At 33.8% G+C, this 24,480-nt stretch overlaps 1 protein-coding gene across 3 annotated transcripts; it reads left to right on the top strand.

Annotated features, from left to right (window-relative positions):
• Positions 1 to 10: 10 nt before the first annotated feature.
• LOC117102335 lies at positions 11 to 24,216 on the top strand. 3 transcript variants are annotated; one of them, XM_033242604.1, is made up of 14 exons: positions 11 to 429; positions 6,151 to 6,260; positions 6,712 to 6,829; positions 7,433 to 7,524; positions 7,989 to 8,080; positions 8,289 to 8,421; positions 8,935 to 9,007; positions 9,664 to 9,711; positions 11,240 to 11,443; positions 11,962 to 12,025; positions 12,508 to 12,715; positions 12,982 to 13,105; positions 23,084 to 23,312; positions 23,866 to 24,216. In XM_033242604.1, the coding sequence occupies exons 1-14, from the start codon at positions 326 to 328 to the stop codon at positions 24,019 to 24,021; spliced, it is 1,755 nt and encodes a 584-aa protein (XP_033098495.1). In that variant the 5' UTR covers positions 11 to 325; the 3' UTR covers positions 24,022 to 24,216. The 3 variants fall into 3 exon arrangements, with proteins under 3 accessions (XP_033098495.1, XP_033098501.1, XP_033098507.1); XM_033242610.1 differs by having other exon boundaries at positions 12 to 429; positions 9,667 to 9,711; XM_033242616.1 differs by lacking the exon at positions 9,664 to 9,711 and having other exon boundaries at positions 14 to 429.
• The last annotated feature ends 264 nt before the right edge of the window (positions 24,217 to 24,480 follow it).

Genomic DNA, 24,480 nt, shown 5'->3' with positions numbered 1-24,480 from the left:
ACTGGTACGGATGGTTGGACTAATATTTGGACATCATTTTTGACTACAGTAGTGTGTGTGGGATGTTCCTGTGAGTTCTTTTGGCAGTTGTAGTGTGTGTGGGATGTTCCTGTGAGTTCTTTTGGCAGTAGTCATACTACCTACGCGCAATGTCAATTTGGCCTAGTGCTAAATTTAGATGTTACGTAATGTTTCGAAGATATAAACAAAAAGGTAGCGATCGCTCTCGACTCCCATCTATCGTGATCACTGGAGCATAACCTTCTCCCCTGCCTTGTTCTCAGGCTTGAAACCGGAGTGAAAGACGTGTGGGATATTCAGCAAAATGAGTTTTTTTAAGCGTATATATCGCAGATATCAACCACATTGTGATGATGTTACACTGAACTGGCTTAAGGAATCAAACATTGTGTTTGGTCCGACTACCAGGTAAATAAAAATAATGTCCTAATGATTGGTTAGTCCTAGGCTAGCAGTAGCAAAGGGCATCGCGAACTATGATAAGACTAAAGTAAGAGAGAGTGGCCAGGGTAGGCTGGGCATGCATACATACAAACAATACCGGCCTTTAGACTATTCATCCTAGCCTAAGCCTGGAGCCTAGGACAGAGTGACTAAACCGGCTGTAGCATGCAGAAAATCTTAGGTTCAGACTTATTTTTGCCTTTTCTTTTGATTAGGATAGTTTACAAACTGGCCTTTTACACATCTAGATGTGTATAAGAGACAGATATATATGTATGTATTCTTTACATATTATAATAGACTCTAAAATCGATTAAATGCCTTTGAAACCCCTAAATTTTCATATTTTTCGGTGCTTTTCCCCTCTCTTCTTGAGCATTTTTGAGAGATTTTGAGCGATGCCCGGCCATGCCCACTTTTTTTGTCGGGGACGTCGGACCCCCGTCAGGCAAATCCTAGCGCCACCCCTGTTATTGTTACAATTTGGGAGGCCTCTAGGCATACAGGTTTTTTGACACACCATGAAGATTGTTGTTTGTTATTCATATTTTCGTATAAATCTTACATATTGTCATAGCAGCACTGAACATTGTATTCTGCCGTATATGTTGGCGCTATACTAATCTTTGTCAAATTCTCCTGAATTTTCAGAAAACAACTCCAAAATACCAGTGGTTTTTCGGTATCAATACCGAATATTTCTGTGTCAATTTTTCCTTTGTGCGCCGACTTTATCAACGATGTCTGCATACAAAGATTTTCCGAGTGTTGCTGAAACCTTGAAAGATCAGAACGCAGTATGAAAAACTTAGATTTTCAACATTTTATTTATAGGGTGGTGGTGCACTTCACCAGGGCACGTCCAGTCTCCCAAATTTTGAGTTTCGGGGGTTGGAACATTTTTATCTGCCATCTTGCAGTGGTAGCTAATAGATATTCAAAATTAAAATCAGTTGCCATATTTATTTATTGTAGCAGACACAGGGCACCTCGGGCTCTACTACTACTACTTTTGTGGGGGGGGGTCACTTAGCAGATATTACAGTATTTAATTAAATTTATATGTATTTCATGCAGCAGTTATGATTTGGTTTCTCAACCTTTAGGTGCAGATAGATTTTTCACTCTGGCCATTGGGTCACTAGGCAATGTACTTTAAAATAATCTGTGTACTCACTACCCGGAAGATTAAATTGGCACCTAGCCGTGGTGGCGCTAGCGGGGGAGTAGGGTGGCCATTTGCCCACCTGTTGGACAGGTCTGGACCCCTTTGTCATCAAAAGAATGACTAGGTCATCGGACCAAAAATAATAAAAAAATAATAATTTGCCTATCCATATTTTGATTGCCAATCCCTAATATTGTGGTCTAAAAGCACAATTAGGACCAAATTAAGCCATAAAAACTACCCATGAACCCTAACATTGATTTTTTATTCTGGGCTGTCGGCTGAGGCTTCGTCGTCGCTTTGGTACGTTGGACCCCTTCTTGTCAGCAAATTTCTGGCGCCACAACTGGCACCTAGTGGTTTAGACGCCCTATCATCTTGGTGTGTTTCGTAGGTATTATTTCAATGCGTTATTGTGGAATTCATTACCATCTTATATTTCTGATAAGCGTCTTTTGTTACATCATTAGAGCAACCAACTGTATAGTAACTTACCTCTCCAATACCATTATAATTTAATCACATGCTCCAATAATAGGTAATTAATTTTTATACGTTTTTTTTTTGTGCTCTTGACATTGATTAAGTTTAGTTAGATGCCAATCAGTGAAATCGATAGCTGTGCAGATTTTTGACTGGTTGCTGAAATTTTATGAGTTTGAGGTTTTATTTCATTGCTTGTAGGATTTTGTTGTGGGTTTTATGGTTATTTACTGGTTTATTACAGTTTATGCCTTCAGACAATGATTATTATAAAAAGCCTTAATACCAAAACCAACATTGTTTTATTAAATAAATGCGCAGTATTTATACCGTACACCCACATATCTATATATTAATTCTGTTATGCCTCGGCGTAACTTTACTTATATAGTACACTGGGGTTCCTATACAGTGTGTCACGAAACACAATAAGCTCTGTTTTTCTAGGCTAGATATTGGATGACAAACGAAAAGACAGCCAAAACCACCCAAACTGAGTACCGTGACGACCATGTTTTGTGAGTTGTTTATGTCACATAAAAACTACAGCATTCCCTCGCTTGTGTACCGTAGTGCTTCGCATCAACAAAATTGTGCCAGGCCACCAAATGAACGGTCTCATCACCTCTGCCCATGTTTCACAAGCTTTTTAAGTCACATAAGAACTACAGTATCCCTACGATTTTGTGCAGTACTACAGTTCTCAGATCTAACAAAAATACTGTGCAATTACTGCTAAATAAAGTCTGATCATCTCGGTGCTGGTGAGCCTAATGGACGTGTTCAGGTACTGAGCTGCATGCTCTATGGTAAGTGCTGCCAGTGTCCTAAGTAACAGAGGACCCATTGCATTAAATACTGAATGTAAAAAAAATAGTCTTAGAAATCAATCAGGTAAAAATACAAGGCATACTCCTGAAGACAAAGTATGATATAGGCTATTCCTAATAATAATAATTATTAATAAATTTGCATGAAGCTAGCTAGGCGCCCCCTACCTCTCTATTTCAAATTCCTAGATCTGCCACTGCAATAACATAAGCAACAACACAACACCGTAAAAAGACATGTTAAACAGAATTATTATTCACAGATAGTTGGATATTCTGAAGATAAACTATCGAAGATTGTGATGGTTTTGTTAAATTAAATTTTACAGTATTTTAGTCCTACTCTACTCCTTGGATAAGAAAAGTGCGTTTTCAACACCATAGCCTCCAACACCTGTGGGCGAACCAACCCACACCTATTCTTTTCTAATAAAAGACTATGGTGTTGTGTTAAGATCTAGCAAAACTGAAGTTTATAGTCAATTTAGCTCCGCCAATCAACACCTCAAATTTATGTACAGTTAATCCATTGGGACTTGGCTTTATCCTAACCTTAAAAATAACTCTCGCTATCTTATTGCACTACATCTCGGCGAAAGCATAACCACTTTGTAATAAAAAATATTTATCTCATGCGCAACTACTATATGTGAGCTGTCATAACAAAGTGAGTCTGGTGGTACATAAAATGAAAAATGAGTTATTGATATATAGATAGAAGACTAATCAAGCTTTATTTTGGTCTTTGAATCATGTTCCTAGGTTGAGTAAAACCGGAGTAAGATCATTTTTAATTCCTTCTGTCTAAAATATTAAAAACATGCTAAAGAGAAAATCACCTCTAAATATAAACAATTGATAAATTTTGTGTTGGCTTTCCTATCATTTCTGAAATTTACTGTAGCTTTACAAAATGTGTCCCAGAAACCTGTTTATCTTAGGTAACTCAACTCAGAACTTTTTCTATTATGAAGTATACCACATTAAACTTATCAGAAACATTGAAAACCAATTTTTGTCAAAATATCACTTTAGATATATTTCCTTGAATATCTCAAATTGACCTGGCGTACCACAAGACTCATTTTGTCACGACAGCTCACAGATGGTACTGTACTCCAATGTATTATCAAAATGGACAACTCCTCACAAGGACTATTTGGCAGAGATACACTCAAGCAAAACATTATCTACAAAAAGGTCCTTTAGGAAAAATAATCACAATGTAACTATAACGTCCTCATTGATTTCCTCCTCAACTTCCTGTAAAATTTAACTACTGTATGTGCCTTGCCACATTTCACACTCATTTAACATCGTACAAAGCACGGGTATATGCTAATTATTCTTAAATTATAAAAATTTATCATGATAATTTCCTTTGTACTTCCAGATTTAGTAGTAACACCAAACTTAAAATGAAGGTTTCTGCACACACTTCATTCACTGTAGTCTGGTGGGTAGAAGAACAACACAGAAAATTTAAGCAAATAAAATAATTAAAAGTGCCTGTAACAGTCACTGCACATTTGAACCCTTAGAGTAGATGGAACTAGCAGCTAAATTTGCATTCTAAATAGAGTAGTTCTAATGAACTAGATGATCCATGTTACTTGTTACTTGTTGGCATTACTTGTATTACTTCATTATAGGTGCCTTACCTTTAGGTTTCGAAGCACTTTTGCTTTCCCATGTCATTGGTTACGTCCACATGTTTATGTGTTGCTGCCGTATTGGTGCAGCAGGAGGCAACCCCACAAGGTACCCATTTATGCTTCTGGGTGGAGATAAAGTGCTTTACTCAAGGACACAAGCGAAGTGCACAGCAAAGGGATTGAAACCCTGACCTTAACGTTGGCAAACCGAACCATTTTCGCTGTGCCAAACTGCTTCTACAATCTATAGTACTTATATCAACACCTAACAAACAATGACAAAAGCTATAAATAAGTATGAAAAATGAATTAGGCAAGGAGCATGATGTAATCAAGTTCATATGGGAATGCAGTTTACTTTGATTTTAATATATTTTTCTATGTACATATACATACTACTGAAACAATAAAACAACGAAGGCATACAGTGTATCAGTTAGCAAACTTAGTCCTTAGGCGGTAATACTTTTTTTATACCTTTTTTAGCGAACCCGCCAAACTCAAATATTGATGATTTCGAATAAAAATAAAATTTTATTTTTGGCCATTAGCACACCCGCCACCACGAAAAAATGTGAATTTCACAAAAAAATTAAATTTTTCTTTATTTTTATTACCCCATCTGTTTTCTTGAAATCTCCAAAGATAAGATCCACATTTCTTTCTAATTATATAAATTTGAAGTATTTAACCATCCCATTTTACATTCACCAATAAAATTTTATTTTTATTTTCTCCGTCGGGATGTTTTTGGCAAAACTATTTGCAAACTAAGAAAACAAAATTTTATTTTTATTCTGCCCTTCTCCGATGATCTTTAAAAAATAAGTACGCAAATAAGTATGCGAAACATGGAATAAAAATAGTCTCGCCCTAGATTCAATGAAATTGAATTCAATCCCATTTTAAATGTTGTTTTTAATCATGTACAGCCTAATTTGCAAATGATACCAATACACAAAAAAATATAAAATATTGATTGCCAAAATTGGTTGAGGTATTATCGCTTTACTATATTACATAGTTGTGAGATATTAAGATTATATAATCTTTAGTTAAACATAAAATTATTATTTAATGCTCTAATATACTACAGATGGTTTAATGAAACCTTCAAACATTATTTAAGATAATGAATGAATACTATGGGCCTGTTCAAGCAAAAAACGCCGACCGTATTCCGTTTATTTCACCGGGTAATCGCGCTGAGCACTCAGTGGGTGGTCGACCGTTTGACTTGGTTAGGTTGATTTATCATCGCCTCCGGCTCCATGGTCATTCCATACACGGTATTCTACCCAGCAATTTGGTGGTCAAAATTGTCGCGGATAATCCAGATGGTAAGGTAATTAGACTAGTGTCCGAGCGGTTTTAGAAAGTGTGTACCGGTGAATTAACTGGTAAATCGTACGGACATTTTTTCGCTCAAACAGGCCCTATGTGGATTGTGCATTTGCTTGTACATTTTAGTCTTGAACTTAGTTATAAATGAATATATAAATAAGTAAATGTTGTGTATTAATGTATGACAAATTGTCTCCTTTTGCAGGAATTTGTTAAGCATTTTTGAAAAGCATGATAAAGGAACTGGAAAGCTTGACAGAAAGTCTCTAAATGAAGCACTGAATGGGCTCGACTTGTATCCAACGAAAACTCAAGGTTTGAAATCAATCTTCAAATTACAGTTAAATACCATCAGAATTTTAGTTGATAGTGTTAATGCATTACATATATTTTTGTTTCTAATTAAAAATTCATGTCAAAATAGTATACCTGTGTTACTGTAAAATTGTCGGGCAGATCCAGAGATGTCCGAAAAGGGGGCCGAAATTGGAGTCGATGAAGGTAACACCACCCCAAGGGGTCCGGGGTCATTCCCCCGCAAAATTTTTGTTTTCTAGACGCCCGAAAATAACTTTTGAGGCATTTTGGGCGATCAATTTCCTATTTTCTTTCGTTTTTTTTTTTTTGTTTTTTTTTTACTTTCCAAAAGGGAGAAATGTATTTTTCATACTAAAATATAACACGTTCTATATTTTGTGTTTAGTGTCAAGTGCTTTCACACATTTTATTTAATATAATATTTATAATTCTAACTTTTCTATTGCAGTATATGAGATGGTTAAAGTTGGTAGTGAGTGTTCCCATAGGAAGCCTGAGGACCATGTGACATTTGGTGAATTCTGTATATTTGCAACAGAATTAATTGAACAGTATGAGGAACATAAGTAAGTAGAATATCAAAAATTATTTTTATTCAATGTTTGATTTTTTTTAGAGTGGCATTACCAGTGAGAGATCAGGGAGGAAATGTTCCCTTTAAAACATTAATTTTCCTGTGAATGGAGATATTGCATAATTATTTGTCAAATTCTTGATTCTTTTTTGCCATAATTACTATGATCAGTAATTTATTTTTATTTTTTGTGAAGTCATGGTTGAATCTACATTTCATTCTTTTGGTTAATTGTAGTGATTTGTTGTATATGAATATGCTAATATATACAGACAGCATATTTTTTTTATTCCTCAGTGGTTAAAAGTGATTGTATATGAAGTGGGTTAATATATACAGTGAAATATATATGGGATTTTATGAATTATGAATGATTACTTTATAAATATTTATGAGATTATACTGTATCATGAATATGCATGAGATTAGATCTTTAATATGTTTGTGATTAGATTATAAGCATGAGTGAGATTATATATTATGAATATGTATGAGATTTGATCGTGAATATTATATGCCACCATATCATATGTTGTTGCATATATTGCACTAAATATTGTACTAAATATATGCATACATGTGTTATGATTACCAGGTTAGCATGCCTTTCAAGTGAAGACACGAGCTATGCTTATACACAACCACCTGCCCGTCCCCCATTTTTATCGTACATGTCCAGTTTTCAAGGTAACACGCTGCCTTTTGTTTATGACAATATATTAATATTTAAGTAGAACTGTTCTTTGAAAATAATATCTGGATTATGCCAATGTCAGTGCAAATGGCCAGTTGCACTCAATAGTGGCATATCCTGATTATAATTGCTGGCAAAAATCTTATGTTAGTCATTAGTGCAAATGGCCATTCATTTTATTAAGCTGGGCACTCACGGCGTCGTACGATGGTCGAACAACAAAATCCGACTTCTCTCCCTGTGAGTGCAAGAGAACGTGACATTCTCTGCTGATTGCCGGTGGCAGTCTGAAGTGAATGGATAGTCAATGAAAATGATCCGTTGTGTACACACGGATTACCAGTGCAAATCCTATTACTGTAAAGTCGTGTGCCTGGGCTTTACATTAATAGGATTTGCACTCATAATTTATTTTCCCTCAGCTGGTACTACATTAGATTCCCTCATTTTTTTGCAGTATTCCTTGGTGGATCATGTAACCCAACCACTTGGCGGCGTGATATTGCTATCCCACTTCTCAAGCAGTATGGATTGACTTACTACAACCCTGTAAGTAAGAATAAAGTAGTTCATATACAATTCACTTTAATATGTAATGATTCATTGTGTTCGTTTGTATCCATTCACATTTCGTTGTTTTGAAGTACAATGGAATTTTTGAGGAGTATGCTGTGTAAGAGTGATTGTATTATGGTGATTATGATGAAAAAATGATGATAATGATAATTAATATAGTTTTTATATTTTTGCTTTCCAGCAAGTAGAAGAATGGGACCCCCATCTTATTGAAGTGGAGGAACAAGCCAAACAACTAGCTCAATTACTTTTATTTGTCATAGATAACACAACAAGAAGTGCTGCCTCGTTGGTAGAGGCTGCATATCTAGCAGGTACTTCGGTTTGTTAAGTTTTCGATTTCGACGGATATTAAATTATTTTTGGGGGGGTTTTTTTGTGCTCTTACACTTCTAACAGCCAGTGACTCATCACCTTCAGGATGAAGTAAACATTATGATTCTTAAGTCAAAATTATGACCAATCAAAACTAGGCACACAGCTGCCTTTAGTTTGAAAACTTATGCCCTGTCCAGACTATCAAATTTTATTTGAAAAAACATGTGACATGCCTAAATATGGTCATGATGACATCACATCATGACCATATATAGGCACATCATGACTATATATGGGCATACAACATTTTTTTGTCAAAAAAGCATATAGTTTGTTGTAGAACAGGCCATTTGATCATTGTAGTGCCTTGGTATGGAAAGGCAAGCATCTATACCACAAACCAACAGCTAAATTCCATTATTGATTGATTGATTACCTGATCGATATACTGATTGATTTATTGATCAGTATTTTACATTAAAATTATTTCAAGATTTGTTGTTTTTTAGGGAATGGTCGTCAAGTTATTCTAGTCATCAAAGGTATTCCTGAAGAAGTTGCAGGGGAAATATTAACGCAAGCGTAAGCATCATCATTGAATTTGAAACAAACAGAATGTGTTTTGCATTAATATCATCATTGTTCCTTGATAAGGCCAAAGAAGTGTTTGGGTTGTCGAAAGTTCAGCCCAAACACTATGAGTTGTGAAAAGGTCACTTTTCTAGCTTTAATTAATTTTGTACCTTGTTAATGAATTTCAGGCCCCTGGTTAACATTTTACTTATCAACTAAAATGCATGAGATAATGAACCCTGAAATTAGGCCTAGCCCTACAATATGAAAGAACAATTTCTGACATATCTTGATTTTCAGATGTCAATATTCTTTGGTAACAATTTGTATGGCCAAATAACAGTTACAGTATTTCTGGTTGTTATTATCACTTTGTAATTCCTTGTTTGATACCTTGACACATTTAGTGGCAAATATACCACTGTCCCATATCTGCAGTATTAAGTTTTACTATGCAGCACCTTTATTTTATACATTATAATATTATGTTACATATTTATTTATTATATCATGTATTGTTTTACTGTACAAAGTAAATGTAAAATGTGTTTTAAGCATGAGAGGAGATCTATTAATACCTTTTCTTATATGATTTGTATTTATGTTATTCCTGCCGAGTTGTGAAGAAAGATTTTTATGTGATTATTTGTTTTGTGTTTGTCCAGCAGCACCTCACAGACTCCTGTAACTCATTCAGATTATGATTCCCAATGGTAATTTTTTGTTATGCAATTTATTTTTTATTTTAATATCCATTAATGTACCAATAATAATGTAATGTAATCATTATACCCACCAATATAATATTGTATTCATTACATAAATTACCTCATTCATTTGTACAGTTGTATTTATTTGAGTGATGTGTCTGAAATGTATTTTCTTATCTAATAATAGACATTATCTGTTATTATTTGTTTTATATCACAAACCATGAATGTTATAACAGAGGAATTTAAGGTTGCAAGGAATTATTATCAAAAGTGGTCGATAAAAAATAATCGTGGCACTGTCATACCATAAGGCACCTCTTTATAGCAACTAAATATTGTATGACCGTTTAGTTATCAGTATCATAATGTTTGCATTCTTCTTGTTTTGGTTAATAACCATCAATATTTTAAAGGTAACACCTGTTGTTGGTATGCAAATTAAGTAAATTTCTGTAACTTGGATTCTTCTTTTCAAGTTTGGTTTATATTATGTTTGATTAATTTCTATTTACAATATTAAAACAAAACATTAATTTCCTCATTAAAAGAAGCTCTGGAAACAGTATGATCCATAATTATTTTTGTAGGTATCCAAATGTGTGTTTTCAAAGACTTCTAAGACAGTATAATTAAGTTCTAATATAGGTGATATCATTTCTTCACTTTTATTTCTTAACATAAGCATCATCATGGCATGACACATAGGGGTTGGGTTTAATGTTTTCAGTTTACTCACTGACTACATCATCCATTAAAGATTGCATACATTACATATAGGAGTGTATGGCAACAACTTCTCTCAGCATTTTAGGAATATTACAATATTAAAACAAAACATTAATTTCCTCATTAAAAGAAGCTCTGGAAACAGTATGATCCATAATTATTTTTGTAGGTATCCAAATGTGTGTTTTCAAAGACTTCTAAGACAGTATAATTAAGTTCTAATATAGGTGATATCATTTCTTCACTTTTATTTCTTAACATAAGCATCATCATGGCATGACACATAGGGGTTGGGTTTAATGTTTTTCAGTTTACTCACTGACTACATCATCCATTAAAGATTGCATACATTACATATAGGAGTGTATGGCAACAACTTCTCTCAGCATTTTAGGAATAGAATTGATAACACGTAAGTCAAGGGAGCTTTGTTTCCTTCTTCCAAATTTTCTTTTGTCAAAAAATCATTACACCAAAAATTAAAGTTTTGCCAAGGTGTAGGTGAGTGAAATAGGTTGAGTTTATATAGTGAGCTGAAAATGTTTACCTTAGGTACAGGGTTGATGGCCGGAAACTTTTCTACTGTTCAGGGAAGGGGTTGCTCAAAAGTTGAATTGTAAATATCAGGGAAAAATCTTTTATTACGAAACTATTAAATCATGAAGATGGCCAACTCTGGATGATCTTTTCCTTTACTTGCCAAGCAAAATTAGAAAAAGTTTTTTTAAAAAAAGTGATTTTGTAAGTGTAAAACTCAGTAACAGTAGAATTTATACTTTAAATTTTGTTTCTTATTTTGTAGTGAATTAAGCGATTTAACTCGTGCACACCATTTTCTAGTGGATCTTGTTCAACGACAATGTCTCCCTATATTCGACGACATCGAAACTGCTGTACATTGTGCAGCTAAGGTCATCAACCAAGGAATACCAATCTCTGCGCTAGATCTTAAGGATGGCGCACAACCTGTCAGGTATCCTAATGTTCGAGTTGGACAAAAGTTAATGTGAGTTAATGAGAACATATATTGTCATCATTAACATCATCATCATAAATATCATTATTAGTGTTATTGTCTTCATCATCATCATCACTTACAACAACATTTGTATTTCATTCAAGAAACAAACATACAATATTCATCATAATCAGCACCATTATGGAAAAAATATCACCATCTTATATCCATCTCCTAATCTCTGGTCCTATATCCGTCTATCTCTTGCCAGTGTTATATTCATCTCCTAATATCTTGGTCTTATGTACATCTCTATGTCTATCGATCTTATTCTAATTTCTTGGTCATTACAGTATATCTATCTCCCTAATCTGTTAGTTCTTATATCTGCCTTATTTTTTGGTCATCCATCTCTTGATTCAACGATTATATCCATCTTCTAATTTATATTTTAGTCTTCATTATATCTTCTAATATATTGGTCATATATTCATCACCTAATCTCTTGGTCTTATCTACCACCTCCTCATTTTAAGTAACTACCAAACTTGTCTTTTTTTTTACAGTAATACAAAATGTGCTTTCAAAGAATTCCATCAAAAAGATGTCAGTAAAATTAGCATTAGAGATGTAAGTAGTCATCAACTGTGCAATATTGTAATTCATGTTATATTATTGTTATTATTATATTTTATTATTTATTTTTCTCTGTAACTTAAGACTGTTCAAGGCACAGTATGTTAAAAGTCTGAGTGAAATATTTTTCATATGTTGAAAATATCTTGCATACCATGTATAAATCAGAGTACTATACTTTGCTCAGAAAATTTTAAATTAAACATAGGTAATACAATAAATAAATAAACATTTTGAATTATATATACAGTATGTAATACACTATTGATCTTGACATCATCTTGTGTCCAGTGACAACTAACATTCTACAATATTCAACAAAAAAGAGGTAACATTCCAACATAGAATTATAGGAACCAGATGAAATTCTTTTAAGATGTATTCGTATATTGTCAATAATTTGGTTTTCCTTCAATATTCTTGAAAACTTGAATAATAATGAAAATAAGTAGTATTTTTAAAATTTTTATTTGAAGTCATTACTTGCTTTGAAGTCACTCCATCACAAAGATTTCTCCTTTCCTGCATACTGGCAAATCGAAGAAAGCTCAAGATTTAAACATGAGGATGAGAAATACTTCGATTTTAATGAGTTCTGTTGCCTAGCAACAGAGTATAGAAATTATGAACAACCAATGCATCCATTTGCCAGAATTTATTCAATGTTACAAGGGAGTTTGAATGGTAAGTATTTTTATTTTTTTTTAATCACTCTATCAATCAATCAATCATCAGGCTGTTTCACCCACTGCTGTGTGAATCCCTCCTCCAACATTTTCCCTTTTTCTTTCCATCTATTTTTGTTTAATGATGCATAGTTTATGTTAAATAATACAAATATTGAGAGACAATATATGTGACGATTATTGTGGTGGTATTAATAATAAGAATTATAATGTTTTATGCTAATAATGATAACAATAATAATGATAGTGAATTTAATATGATAGGTGTCATGTCCAGGTGGTCACGTCAAAGTCAGCCATGTGTCCCAGTTTTGAAGCGAGATGTTTACCTTGGTGGAACATGTCGAAACACGACATGGAGGGAGGAGATAACAATTCCTTTACTCAGGTAGTATACAGGGCTGCTTCCAATTAATGACCACTTTGGGACCGGGGTTGCATCTTTGGTCTCTTATTAGAATAATAAAGACAAAAGAAAAGTGGTCTTTAATTGATTGTGGTCTCTAATTAGAGGGAGACCTGTATTGTGATATTACTAAACCATTCAATACAGTATTCTTTGCTTCTATTATTAACAATATTATTGATATTGCTTATATTATTACTAATACTACAAGAATTTCTTTTTTATCTGACAGTACTTGCATACATTTCCAGGTTTCCATTTGTATTAAATACTGCCCTCTTGTGTCAAGTGAGCATCATCAGTTTTCAGAGTTCATAAGGAATCAGGCCAAATATATTAGAGTCAGTTGTTTTTTTTCTAAATTAACTAATTTAAAAATTGGCTTCCATAACCTCATCAAACTTGCTTTACAAGGTTAATCCAAACCCTTTCTTAGACCTAAATGATAATCTTTTATTGCTCTGCATGGTATAATGAACTTTGGGTTATTGTCCTTTAGTAATAAACTAGTTCAGGCTTGTCTGAATTGTTTTTCTAGGAAGACAGTTTTATGGGCATGAACTAAGATAAGTTCATAGTTATCAGGAAAATATTAGATCATAACTGTTAATAATTTATTTATATTGTACAATAAGAACAATTAGTTCTGGTATTGCTTGGGATATGTAGCATGGTAATTGAGGTGGAAAGGACTGTTAGTGATGGTAGTTTTAATTTTTTTTTTTGGAGTGGTATTTGGGGGGGGGGGGTGGTGGAACAGGGCTACCAAGTCAATTCTAGGTAGGCCTTCCTTAACTACTAAATTAGAGCTCTAATTAGCTACTTTACTGCCAAGCCACAACACTAGGTTGGCCATTTTTAACAACAAATATAAGTGGCTACACTCTTTTACCAGGCCATGTTAGAGTGGTCCTTGTTCAACTACCTTACCACAACATTAGGTTAAGCATGTTTCTCTAACTTCCAAGCAGTATAACTTAATAAATATTAATAAGTAGAGAATGAAGCTTGAAAGCTAAGTCACATAATGAGGCGTAAATGGTATAGAGTTTATATTTAATCTTTAAAATTGTGGTATTTGGCAGAATTTAATAAAACCATGGAAATTTATTTGTGGAGATTTATATTTTTGTTTTATTGTCATTTGCATTGATACTTGTGCTCACTCACAGCCTTTGGATTAAGAGGCTCCTTGATGCTAAGGTTGTGCCTTCTGCTAAGCCTCTAAATCTACTGAATAAACACAAAAATATTAAAATAAAACCTTCCAAGGCAACTCTTCTAACCTTGGATTTATATCTCAATATCAGTGTGATTCCTACAACAACCTGACTTCATAATTAGCTTCGGGGGCCACATTAATCTTAGCTCTGTGTCCTTCAGAGCTGTAACACTGGGGGAGATACTTACTGTTAGCGAGTGCTGAGGGTCACTTTGTCAGGGATGTACACAGAATTTTTTTTTTTAGTTTTTTGTCTGGATGTTGAGTCATAGGCCACCAGCAATTTGACCTCTTTCTCATAATACTTCTTATAATTATCAATTTTGATTGATTGGGGTGAACATGTATAATCAAGGGATTAATTTGTTAAGTCAGTTATGATTGGAATTCTGTATGAGAAATAACATCACTTTTGCTTAGAGAACATCTGTAAGACAACGCTGAGGGCTGTGAATGAGTAATTGATAAGGGTCACCTTACCCTAGGCTATCATTCTGATCCTAAAGTTAGCTCACAAGGACATAGACATATTTTCTTATAGTTTTGTCATTGTCAAACTAGAAAAATAATTATAGTTATTATTGATAACTGAGAATTATCAAATACAAGTGTCATATGTTTCTTTCCCCTCTCTGCCGCTGATGGATGACTTCAAGAACATGAATGTGCAGTTTGTTTTTTATTGACACATTTGATGATGTGTCTTCTATTAGTAGCTGTTACAAAACTGAACTGGAGTCAGCACATGACCTGACTGCGAGATAGGGAATTAATAGAGAGGAAAGGTTGCATAATTAAATACTTGACAGGAAACCAAACCAGACAAAGATAATATACACAAAATCAGTTAAAGACAAGATAAGTACCAATGTATGTCAGGTTGATCAAAAGTTTTTAGGTGATTGAATACTGTTCGCCTTTTTTCCACTTAATCTCCCTGGTGGTTCTATTGTCCTCTTTACCCTCCCTAATAGTTCTGTTGCCCTCTTACCCTCCCTGGTAGTTCTGTTGCCCTCCCCCTTCTATAGTGTAGTGCTGTTATTCCCCTTCCTCTCACCTTGTATGCAGTTCTATTGTCTTCCCTCAAACATAGTTCCCTTACCTTTCTGTGTCCCTACTCTCACCTCCCATGCAGTTATGATACCATTTATCCCTCCTAGCTTGTAGTTCTGTTACCCTCTCTTCTACTTTGTGTATAGTTCTGTTATCCTCCCTCCCAGGTAGTTCGTAGTTCTGTTACTACTCTCTCCCATGTGTATGCAGTTCTGTTGCCCCTTCCTCCCAGATTTATTTCTGTTCTCCTTCCTCCTGTCAAGTATGTTATTATATATTACTCCCTTTGACATAGTATGCAATTCTGTGTCTTCTATTTTTTGACATGGTATGCAACTTCCTGTTACACACATTTCTAGCGTGTATGAAGTTCTGTTACCCTGATTTCAAGCTAGTAATGGATGCTGGTCTGATACCACCCATTTCAGCTAGTGTATAGATCAACCTGTCTCTATTGAGTCTTAAGTTACTGCTCCCTTCCCTACCTATTATGCAGTCACATTACCTTTTTACTTACTTAGAATGCAACTTTATTACCATCCCTACAAGCCAGTGTGTAGTTATGATACCCTTCTTCTTTTTCTTTATTTATTGATTCATTGGGCATCATTGCCCAGGAGTCACAAAAGCAGGAAGCCCACCGTTGCCAGAATCTAGTGTGTAGTTCTAATACCCTTCCTCTTTTTATATATTTATTCATTCATTTGGCATCACAAAATCAGGAGGCCCACTGTACTGTAAACTACCTAGTATGTTTTGTTTGGCATGTTATTCAATTTCGTTTGCAGTTGTGTTAGTATAGGTATTCTTGTGTATAGTTACGTAAGTACCATTGCAGGTTAATGTCATGATTTAGTTATTCCATTAAGTTGATATAATCTCTATGGGTTATATGCAGGTATGATTTATAGCGTTCACATCTAACATAATCTTGTGAGCTGCAACATAGCTTCCTAGGCACTGGGCTACGTTATCCCAAGAGGGGTTGAATCAGTCAAAATGCTTAATAAGGATTTGTATATGACTATGGTTATATGCTTATTTAAACATTACAGCAGCTGAACATAGCGTAAAATGTCTACAAACTAATTGTTATATGAGATTTTAAAACAGCTGTTCTGGTCAATTCCCATATAGAAATTGCTCTTTTTATCTTCACATTCATTATTAGAGGGTATAAACACATTTCATCAGCAACCATGAGTTACAGTTTTTTACTGATCATTATGTAGTCAATTTGTCGAGCATAAATTTTTAGAGGCATTAAAAAATTAATATTCAAAAAATGATTTATTTGGTCCAGTTTCTACAAAAGTAAATACATAAAATTGAAACACAATAGATAGCATTTATAAGAACATAATAATTCAAATTTATACATAAAGTGTAGATTTTTTAAATAGTTTTTTTATGATTGTTTTATTTATTTAACATGCAGTGTGTTTGTTTAATTTTGGTTGTTGTAATTCACAGCTGAACAAACTTTTTACCGGTAGTAACTTGTATTGAAATTATTAAATCTAAAAATCTTAAGATATGTGAAGTACCCCCTCGTCCTAGTTTCATTATCCTTTACAATAAACAATTCTTCACTCGGTAATGTCAGGCTTCATTTTTAAAAACATGTTTGAAGCCTTTATTAAGACAGAATATGTTAGTCATTCCTTATCAGGTAGCATCTTCACTGTAATGGGGTTTTTTAAACACGAAAAAGCATACAACCCTGCACCATGACACAGTAATGTAATTCCATGAACCCCCACTGGGGCCCTAGACCTTGCCAGGGGCTTATGTAGCATACTCAAATCCTCACCTACTTTATGCCCCTTTTCCCATGTTTTCTCATATTTTATTCTGAATTTGTCTCTGAATGGAAGCTTTCATATTCATAGTTAAATGCTACAAACCAAATACAGTAATGTATGCCCCCTCCCCAACTACTGTTGCCTAGGCAGTCCTCTGGACCCCTTGTCTGATGTGGGTCATACTGCAAAGCAAATCATGAATTTTGGCGTGTCTTATTACGAAAGTATCACACAATTAGCAGAGGCTGTAATGCTGACTTTTTAAAGTAAATTAGATGTATTATGTCTCTCAGTGGACTGACCATCTTAGGTGCTGAACTATGGCTGTCACAGGTCCCTGGACACTAATCTGAATTTCCTTTTTGATTTTCAACAAGCACCATGTATAAATATATGTACATTTACTCTATGAAAATCTGGAAATCCTTCAAAAATTCATTTAAAATATTAAATTGCTTATTTGATAATATTGCATAATTATCAATTTTGAATAGAAGTTTTAGATCGAAATATAAATATTTAAAAATATATACTGCTCAGTGAAAAATTAAAGAAAGTACTGTAGACTACTGCATATATACAACTATAGCTACATTTGGAGTACGGATCAGACACATTGCCAACTGAGCTAAACAGAAGCATAATGAGATGAGCAGTACCAGTCGGATATAATAAATATTATAATAAATATAATGCAGATTGTAGTACTTTTAAAACTAGTTTTATTGGCATGATACCAGCTTTCGAGCCCACAACGATCTTTTCAGATAATAAAAATAGTTGGCAATGGTTGCTCCAACGCAGTAATATTTTTTTTTCTCAAGGTTCCTGTACAGAAAGAAAGTGCCGACGGTTCCTGGTTCGGTTTCCGCAACGAACAGTCCATGTGTTTTTGCCCCGCTTTACAGATCGAATCAATTCAGTTCATATTTACTACAGACATTGTATGATAATACTGCCACCAATTTTAATGGTCTATGCAAAGAATATGGGGAGTGGTATTTATTGGGGCATGTAATAATAGATAAGGAAAATGTGTTTTCATGCTTTTCAATGGAAAGCTATTAAGTTTATTTACAAAGTAAGCAATTAAAATATTTGATTTGATTGTTCAACACATACCATTAATTACATTCTCACAAACTGAACATTTTGGATTCTGCTTTCATCTTTATTATAATCATACTGAACTTTCAGTCCATGATTGGTTGTTAATTTACTTTACAATCATGCCCAACTAATAGCATGCTGTGCTGTGCATTTTCCTAATGTAGCCACTTTAAACAAATTATAAAATATATAAATGGTCAATTAAATACATGGACAGATGTGTAAGCATAAAAAATACATTTAAATGTAGTTGGCTCTTGTCATCTCTCTGGGGATTCACCTTGTACCCTGACTAATATCTATCTCTAGATAATCTACCATCTAGATGTCCTATTGGTCAGTCTGATGTTGTTAGCTCCCTGTAGTGCTCTGCTAAGTCCCAGAGGAAGGATGAATGCAAATATATGACTTATTGTTGATGCAGCTATTTTTGCGGTTGTTGCCACATTGCGACCCATTTTCTCAGGATATGGTGCCAGTTATCTTTAATAAAATAATATAATAAAATTCCTATGTTTGAGTCAGAGATTGTTTTTGGATCCACTAAGTAAACAAGGCCTTGACAAGTGCCTTAACTAAACATTGGTACTTGTAAAAAATTTATTATCCATTATTGTAACAAAACCATACAAAACCATTCTGAACTTCTTGCCTATGTGAACTTGCTTACATCAAAAAATTGAACTTTTATTTAAACTACTTTCTATTTCTGATAGCACCACATATTTCTCATACCTGTAGTGCAAAACAACATCTGCGTATTATAATTTTTGCTGTCTCACTTTCAGACTTGCGTAGAAAATATTTTCCATTATTTAATTTATTTCCGGGCATCTAGGAAAAGGGAAAAACCATCAAGGGGGAGAATGCCCATAGGGGGATTTTTTTATATCCCAACCCACCTGATGATGTTTTAGCAGAAAACCCGGCCATACACCAAAATGTCAAACTCATTTGACATTTCCTTGGCTAGGAGAGCAAGAGTTGGCCAATAGTTTCTTTTCACTTGGCATGAAATGTAACCAACTCCTTTACCTCCAGACTCTTAGGAATCTTAGTTAATTAACTGTGTATCACATGACCAGCATGTAAACAATATTTGGCAGTGTTTTGCGGAAGCTTCGAAAAGGTTTGAAGTCTGCACTATGTGTGGCCAGTTTTCAACTAATTCAATTATATTTTGAGTAGTGTTTCAGTGATTTTGATTGCAACAAAACCATCAAACCCAACCTATACTGTATTTGTTCATGTGTAAATACTGTATTGTATTTCTTATGGCACAATGGCAGGCAGGTGTTTTATTTTGAATGAACTATGTTGTCAACTAAGTAATTTAAACTGGTTTAGTGGTCAGCACTGTGGAATGATCAGTGAAGATATAGTGTGGTATAGGTACGGTATGGCAATGATGTTGGGTGCAGTGGACAGGATGTAGGAAGTAGTATGGTCTGGTAGCTAGAGCGTAATGTCTAGTGTGGTTAGGGTACCCTGTGCCAATGTGGTCTGTATATAGGGTGTTGTGGTGTTGTTTACACTATGCACATATATTGCACATACTTACAGGGTTTATCATGTCTACGTATCAGTTTCACTTTCTTTGGACAAGGTGAAATTTACATGCTATATGCTAATCATCGCTTTTCCCATGCATTTTGGTTCACAGAATGACAACCACAGAACTAACATCTAGGTTTGCGTTAAGTTTATTATTCAAAGCTTTAAGAATGGCTTTTAAAAACTTCATACAAGAATTTGGGGCTTGTTCTTGGTTAAAACAAGCCGAACCTAAATCTTTGGTCAGTCAGACTTGAGTAATGCAAAATTGGTTATTTTGTGCCTTATAATACTGAACAGTAGGCCCTCTGTGCTTTTGGTTATGGTAGTGGCTCTTACCATGTTATAAATCATTTGTCCCAAATGTATTATTTTAACCTAAAAAAGAAATCTATACAGTAATGTATTATAGACGATATATATCAGGATTAAGAATATGACTTGTTTGACCTTAAACACATTGGTTTATAATTTCAGATATAGTTTTTCTTGAAGACGTCACGAATAGATACTTAATGAAGATGTGATTTACAGATAAAAGTTTTGCTGCTACCCTTGGGAACATTAGCAAAATTAACATTTCGTGATTTTAACAACATGAGGAAAGCATTTTTTTAAACATAAATCTGTGAATCATCTAGATTTGTGCATTTTGCAACCGAAAAACATCACAAAAACATTGAAACTGCACTTGCAAAATAGATCATGTGCAAGTCTTATTGTTGACATCCCCTTAACCACTCAGAAGCTTTGTGAGATAATTTCAATTTTGTAGACACATTATTTTTTTGACCATGAACTAAAATATAATCTTAATAATTAGGAGGGTATGAACCATGTGATACAGCTGTACATCTAATTAGCATAGTAATTTACACTTTGGAAGCTTCTCACTATAAGCAAATCATAACGCTTGTCTCTTGTGTACGTGACAGCCAGACTTGATTGAAGCTATCATTTGATTGGCTTACTCTTGGTCCCTAGTACATGGTGGCACTGTACCTTGTTTGTTGCATATGATTCAAGCTAAGTGCAGCAATCCCAGTACAGCGTGGTATTGATGATATTAATAATGGCCTATTGTACACCTGGATATACTCTATTAATGTAAAATCCATTGAATTACATTATTAAATTATTCTATATTACATTACATTCACATTTTACAACCTGTTTTCTAGCATTCTTTTTTCACACATTATTTTGTTCATACTCATTGTTTTTTTTTTATTGTTACTTTTTTTTTTTATTGTTATATCATTGTAAACTTTTTCTTTATTGTATACTTTCATTATTATTATATTTTTTCTTTTTTTCTTCTTTTGGCAATTAGTTTCTTCATAAATTCTAATACATTATTTATTGTTATTATTGTTATCTTGAATAACTAATGTGTATCAATATAAATATTTAAAATATTCTTTTGTTGCATTTGTGGATCGAATATGTATACAAAATAATAGTAATACTCACCCAATTTTTCAGGAAGGATTTGCAATCTCCTGTACTTACACACTGGAGTTGATACTTTAGTTTTTGTCTAATAATGTCACCTCAGAGTTAAGGTTAAGAAGTACCATATCTAACATTATGCTATTTCTATACTTGTGATATCTTTTTTTCTCCTGTATGAGTTGGCTCCAGAAATTCGCCAACAGAGAAGAGTTTTTATCACTTTGCCCAAATTATGCTTTTGGGATTGAAAATCAAAATAACGTTATTTATTATTATTATTTTTTGTCCAACGACCTTGTCATCGTGTTGGACAGGGGTCCAGGCCTATCCAAGGGGGGGAGGGGGAAATTTCCTCCCTGCCCTTCAGCTGGCGCCAAGTAGAGACAAGGAGCTGCTGCAGCATTCCTTATTTCCGAAGCTCAAAATACTCGGAGCTGTCTCATAGCTTTTCCAGCATCCTTAACTTTAGTATTTTTAATTTTTCATGTTTTCAGTTCATAAACCATTACTGTACATCCATATATCCCATCTATTTCCAGTTAACTTTAATTTCCCAATCTACACATTTTGTTATCAATTTCTCTATGATTCACCTGTACTTCATTGCTTGCAACACCTTTAATTCATCACGAGTGACACCTGTTTTTTATTGGAAGTGGCACCTGTCATTATAATATTTCACACCAGTATATCATCTAATTTGAATATCATAATAATTTTTAGGATTATTAAGATAGATAATTTGAATTGAACACATTTTAACAGTTATCTAGAAAGCTGTTTATGTAAGTACTAGAGATTATGTTTAAGAATTATATGATACCTAGATTTTTTGTATAAATTTAATTATCTCTTCCGAGGACAGCAGAGGATTACGTAAAGTGTTCATATGATTTAAGCAAACCTTTTTATCCTTGTAAAATAAGTATTCAATCTTATTTTTGAAATGCATTTTCTCTTAGTCATGGTGTTTGTTCCCAAAGGGCTTAATGTTATTGGTATCAATTAGGGGTTCAGGCAACCCTAGGTTTTCCGTCCTCACCAAAGTACTCAGCAGGCCTGGATGGTAATCTGCTGGTTGAAACCATAATCCTATAGGAAATCATATGTCATTTTTTGAGCTTATTGAGGAATTGTGAAGATCTCTGCTGTAACTCATGCTGTGTTTACATGATTATATAAATAATACTTTATATTTTATAGTGCCAGTATCCACCAACTATAGGCATTAATTGGGCTTTTAATGGTTTCCCATGTCATTGGATATTATATAAACAATCATATGCATCTCCCTCCACTCCATGAGGAATATAGATAGCTGTGTAGTATAATTCTGCACCAAAAAGAAATCCATTCTGAAACATTTGCATGCTACCAGACCAGGTACTCTTACAATCCAGGTGGCGAGAGACAAACATATATACCCAAGGACAATATCAAAATGGACTATTTGGAATTCAAACCCCAACTTTAGTACTCAAACTGCAGCAGCTAGGCCTACCGATTAGGCCACTCCCAGATTATACCTAGATGTTGTAACATACTGTATTTCAAACCAATTAATTCTTTTAAGTTAAGAGAGTTGATTGTTTTTGTATTTAAGAGAATGCAGATATATCTTGTTGGGGCCAATTGCCTATTTATTATCTTTCTTGGCAAATGCATTTTCTTGAACAATATTCAATATTAAACAATTGACATCATCATTGGTTCATTGTTTTTCAAAATTTAATCAAAGTTGTCAAATTACACATTTTGCAGGAACAATGGACTCTCAAGTTTTAACCCGCAATTAACAGAGTGGGATCTGCGTTACATCGCCATCGAGGCTGAGGCGAAAGAGAACTCTGAATACATGCTGTACGTGATTGGCAATTCAAGCCGAGGTATCGCATCAATGGTTGAGGTCGCCTACTATGTTGGACAGTGTCGAAAACTTGTCCTCTGTGTCCAAAACTTACAGTACGGGTTAAAAATTGAAGGAGAGCAGGTAAAGGAACCTTTTAATTTAAGTGCATAAATATTCATTATACATACTATATTTTAAATGTTTAGATGAATAGTCATGTTTTTAATTGAGTATTTTTTGGATATTGTGTGTTTTTATTGTCATAGCTTATCCTTCTATGTTACTTTTGTGATTATTTAATTCAGTTTATTTCTTCTTCATCCTTGGTGACTGTAGTCTCCTGCAGGGCCCAGCATGCACAATGATAGCATAAAAATATATCAAAAGAAAATATCCAAACAATTTAATAAGATAAAAAGAAAAGCAAAAATGTAGTACAATATTTAATAACTAAATTAAAATCTAAAACAGTACAATGCAAACAGACAGGAAAATCAAAATCTGAATTTAAGCAAATTATAAGATATGTTGTTGTTAGTCACTCCCTTGGACAGAATCGAACTGAGTTTACTACCCTTGGATTGAAATTTTATATTTGGTATGTCTTGCATTTTATGTTTGTTTTTGTGACATGTATTATAATACTGAAGTGAAAAAAAGTAATATTTTCAATTTTTTTTATCTATTTTTGCAGCTTACAGATCGTGCAATAACAGACTACAATCGGGCACGCCAGTATCTTGTAGATGTCGTCAGCCGGTGTGGCATACCTATTCTTGATGATATTGCAACAGCAACTGTTTCACTTATCGAGAAGATTCAAGCAGAGAGGGCACTCAAAAGTCAGTGACAGACTGTGAATGATTAATCAAACCAAAGAAAAAAATGGATGTATTCATATTTTATTGCATGTACAATATATATATTGATGATAAATAAGATTATTGAAAAATATTTATCACCTTTATAAAATATACTGATGGAGATTTTTCTTCATACTAAGTTTAATATCATGTAATACATATATTGATTATATATGTAATATTATATTGACTGTCTCTTATATGGGTCTGTAACTGAAAAAAAGTCAGTTGGATCTGCCAATACAATGGTCTTTGGTCTTTAAATAGAGGGAATCTTTAATTGAAGGAGTTGTTAATCAGAGGGAATAGCTAATGATAAAAGATAGGCATTCAACCAGGGCTTCAGAAATGTGGTCTTTAATTGGAGGTGGTCCAATATTGAATATTGTATTATTGCCTCTGTAGTTATTTTCTAAAGTATTTTAAATATATCCTGTAGATATATG

The sequence above is a fragment of the Anneissia japonica genome, unplaced genomic scaffold (assembly GCF_011630105.1).
Source record: "Anneissia japonica isolate Jap-2015-1 unplaced genomic scaffold, ASM1163010v1 scaffold1005_len2656397_cov198, whole genome shotgun sequence".
Classification (NCBI taxonomy): Eukaryota; Metazoa; Echinodermata; class Crinoidea; order Comatulida; family Comatulidae; genus Anneissia; species Anneissia japonica.
The sequence above is the reverse complement of the archived record's forward strand: the minus strand, read 5'-3'. Positions and strand labels throughout refer to the sequence as shown.

Excerpts from the sequence above, each read along its gene's own strand:
- LOC117102335 (XM_033242604.1), top strand. The coding sequence starts at position 326 with ATGAGTTTTTTTAAGCGTATATATCGCAGATATCAACCACATTGTGAT. Across the intron at positions 8,081-8,288 it reads GATTGACTTACTACAACCCT|CAAGTAGAAGAATGGGACCC; the intron begins GTAAGTAAGAAT and ends TTTGCTTTCCAG. Across the intron at positions 13,106-23,083 it reads ATAACAATTCCTTTACTCAG|GAACAATGGACTCTCAAGTT; the intron begins GTAGTATACAGG and ends CACATTTTGCAG.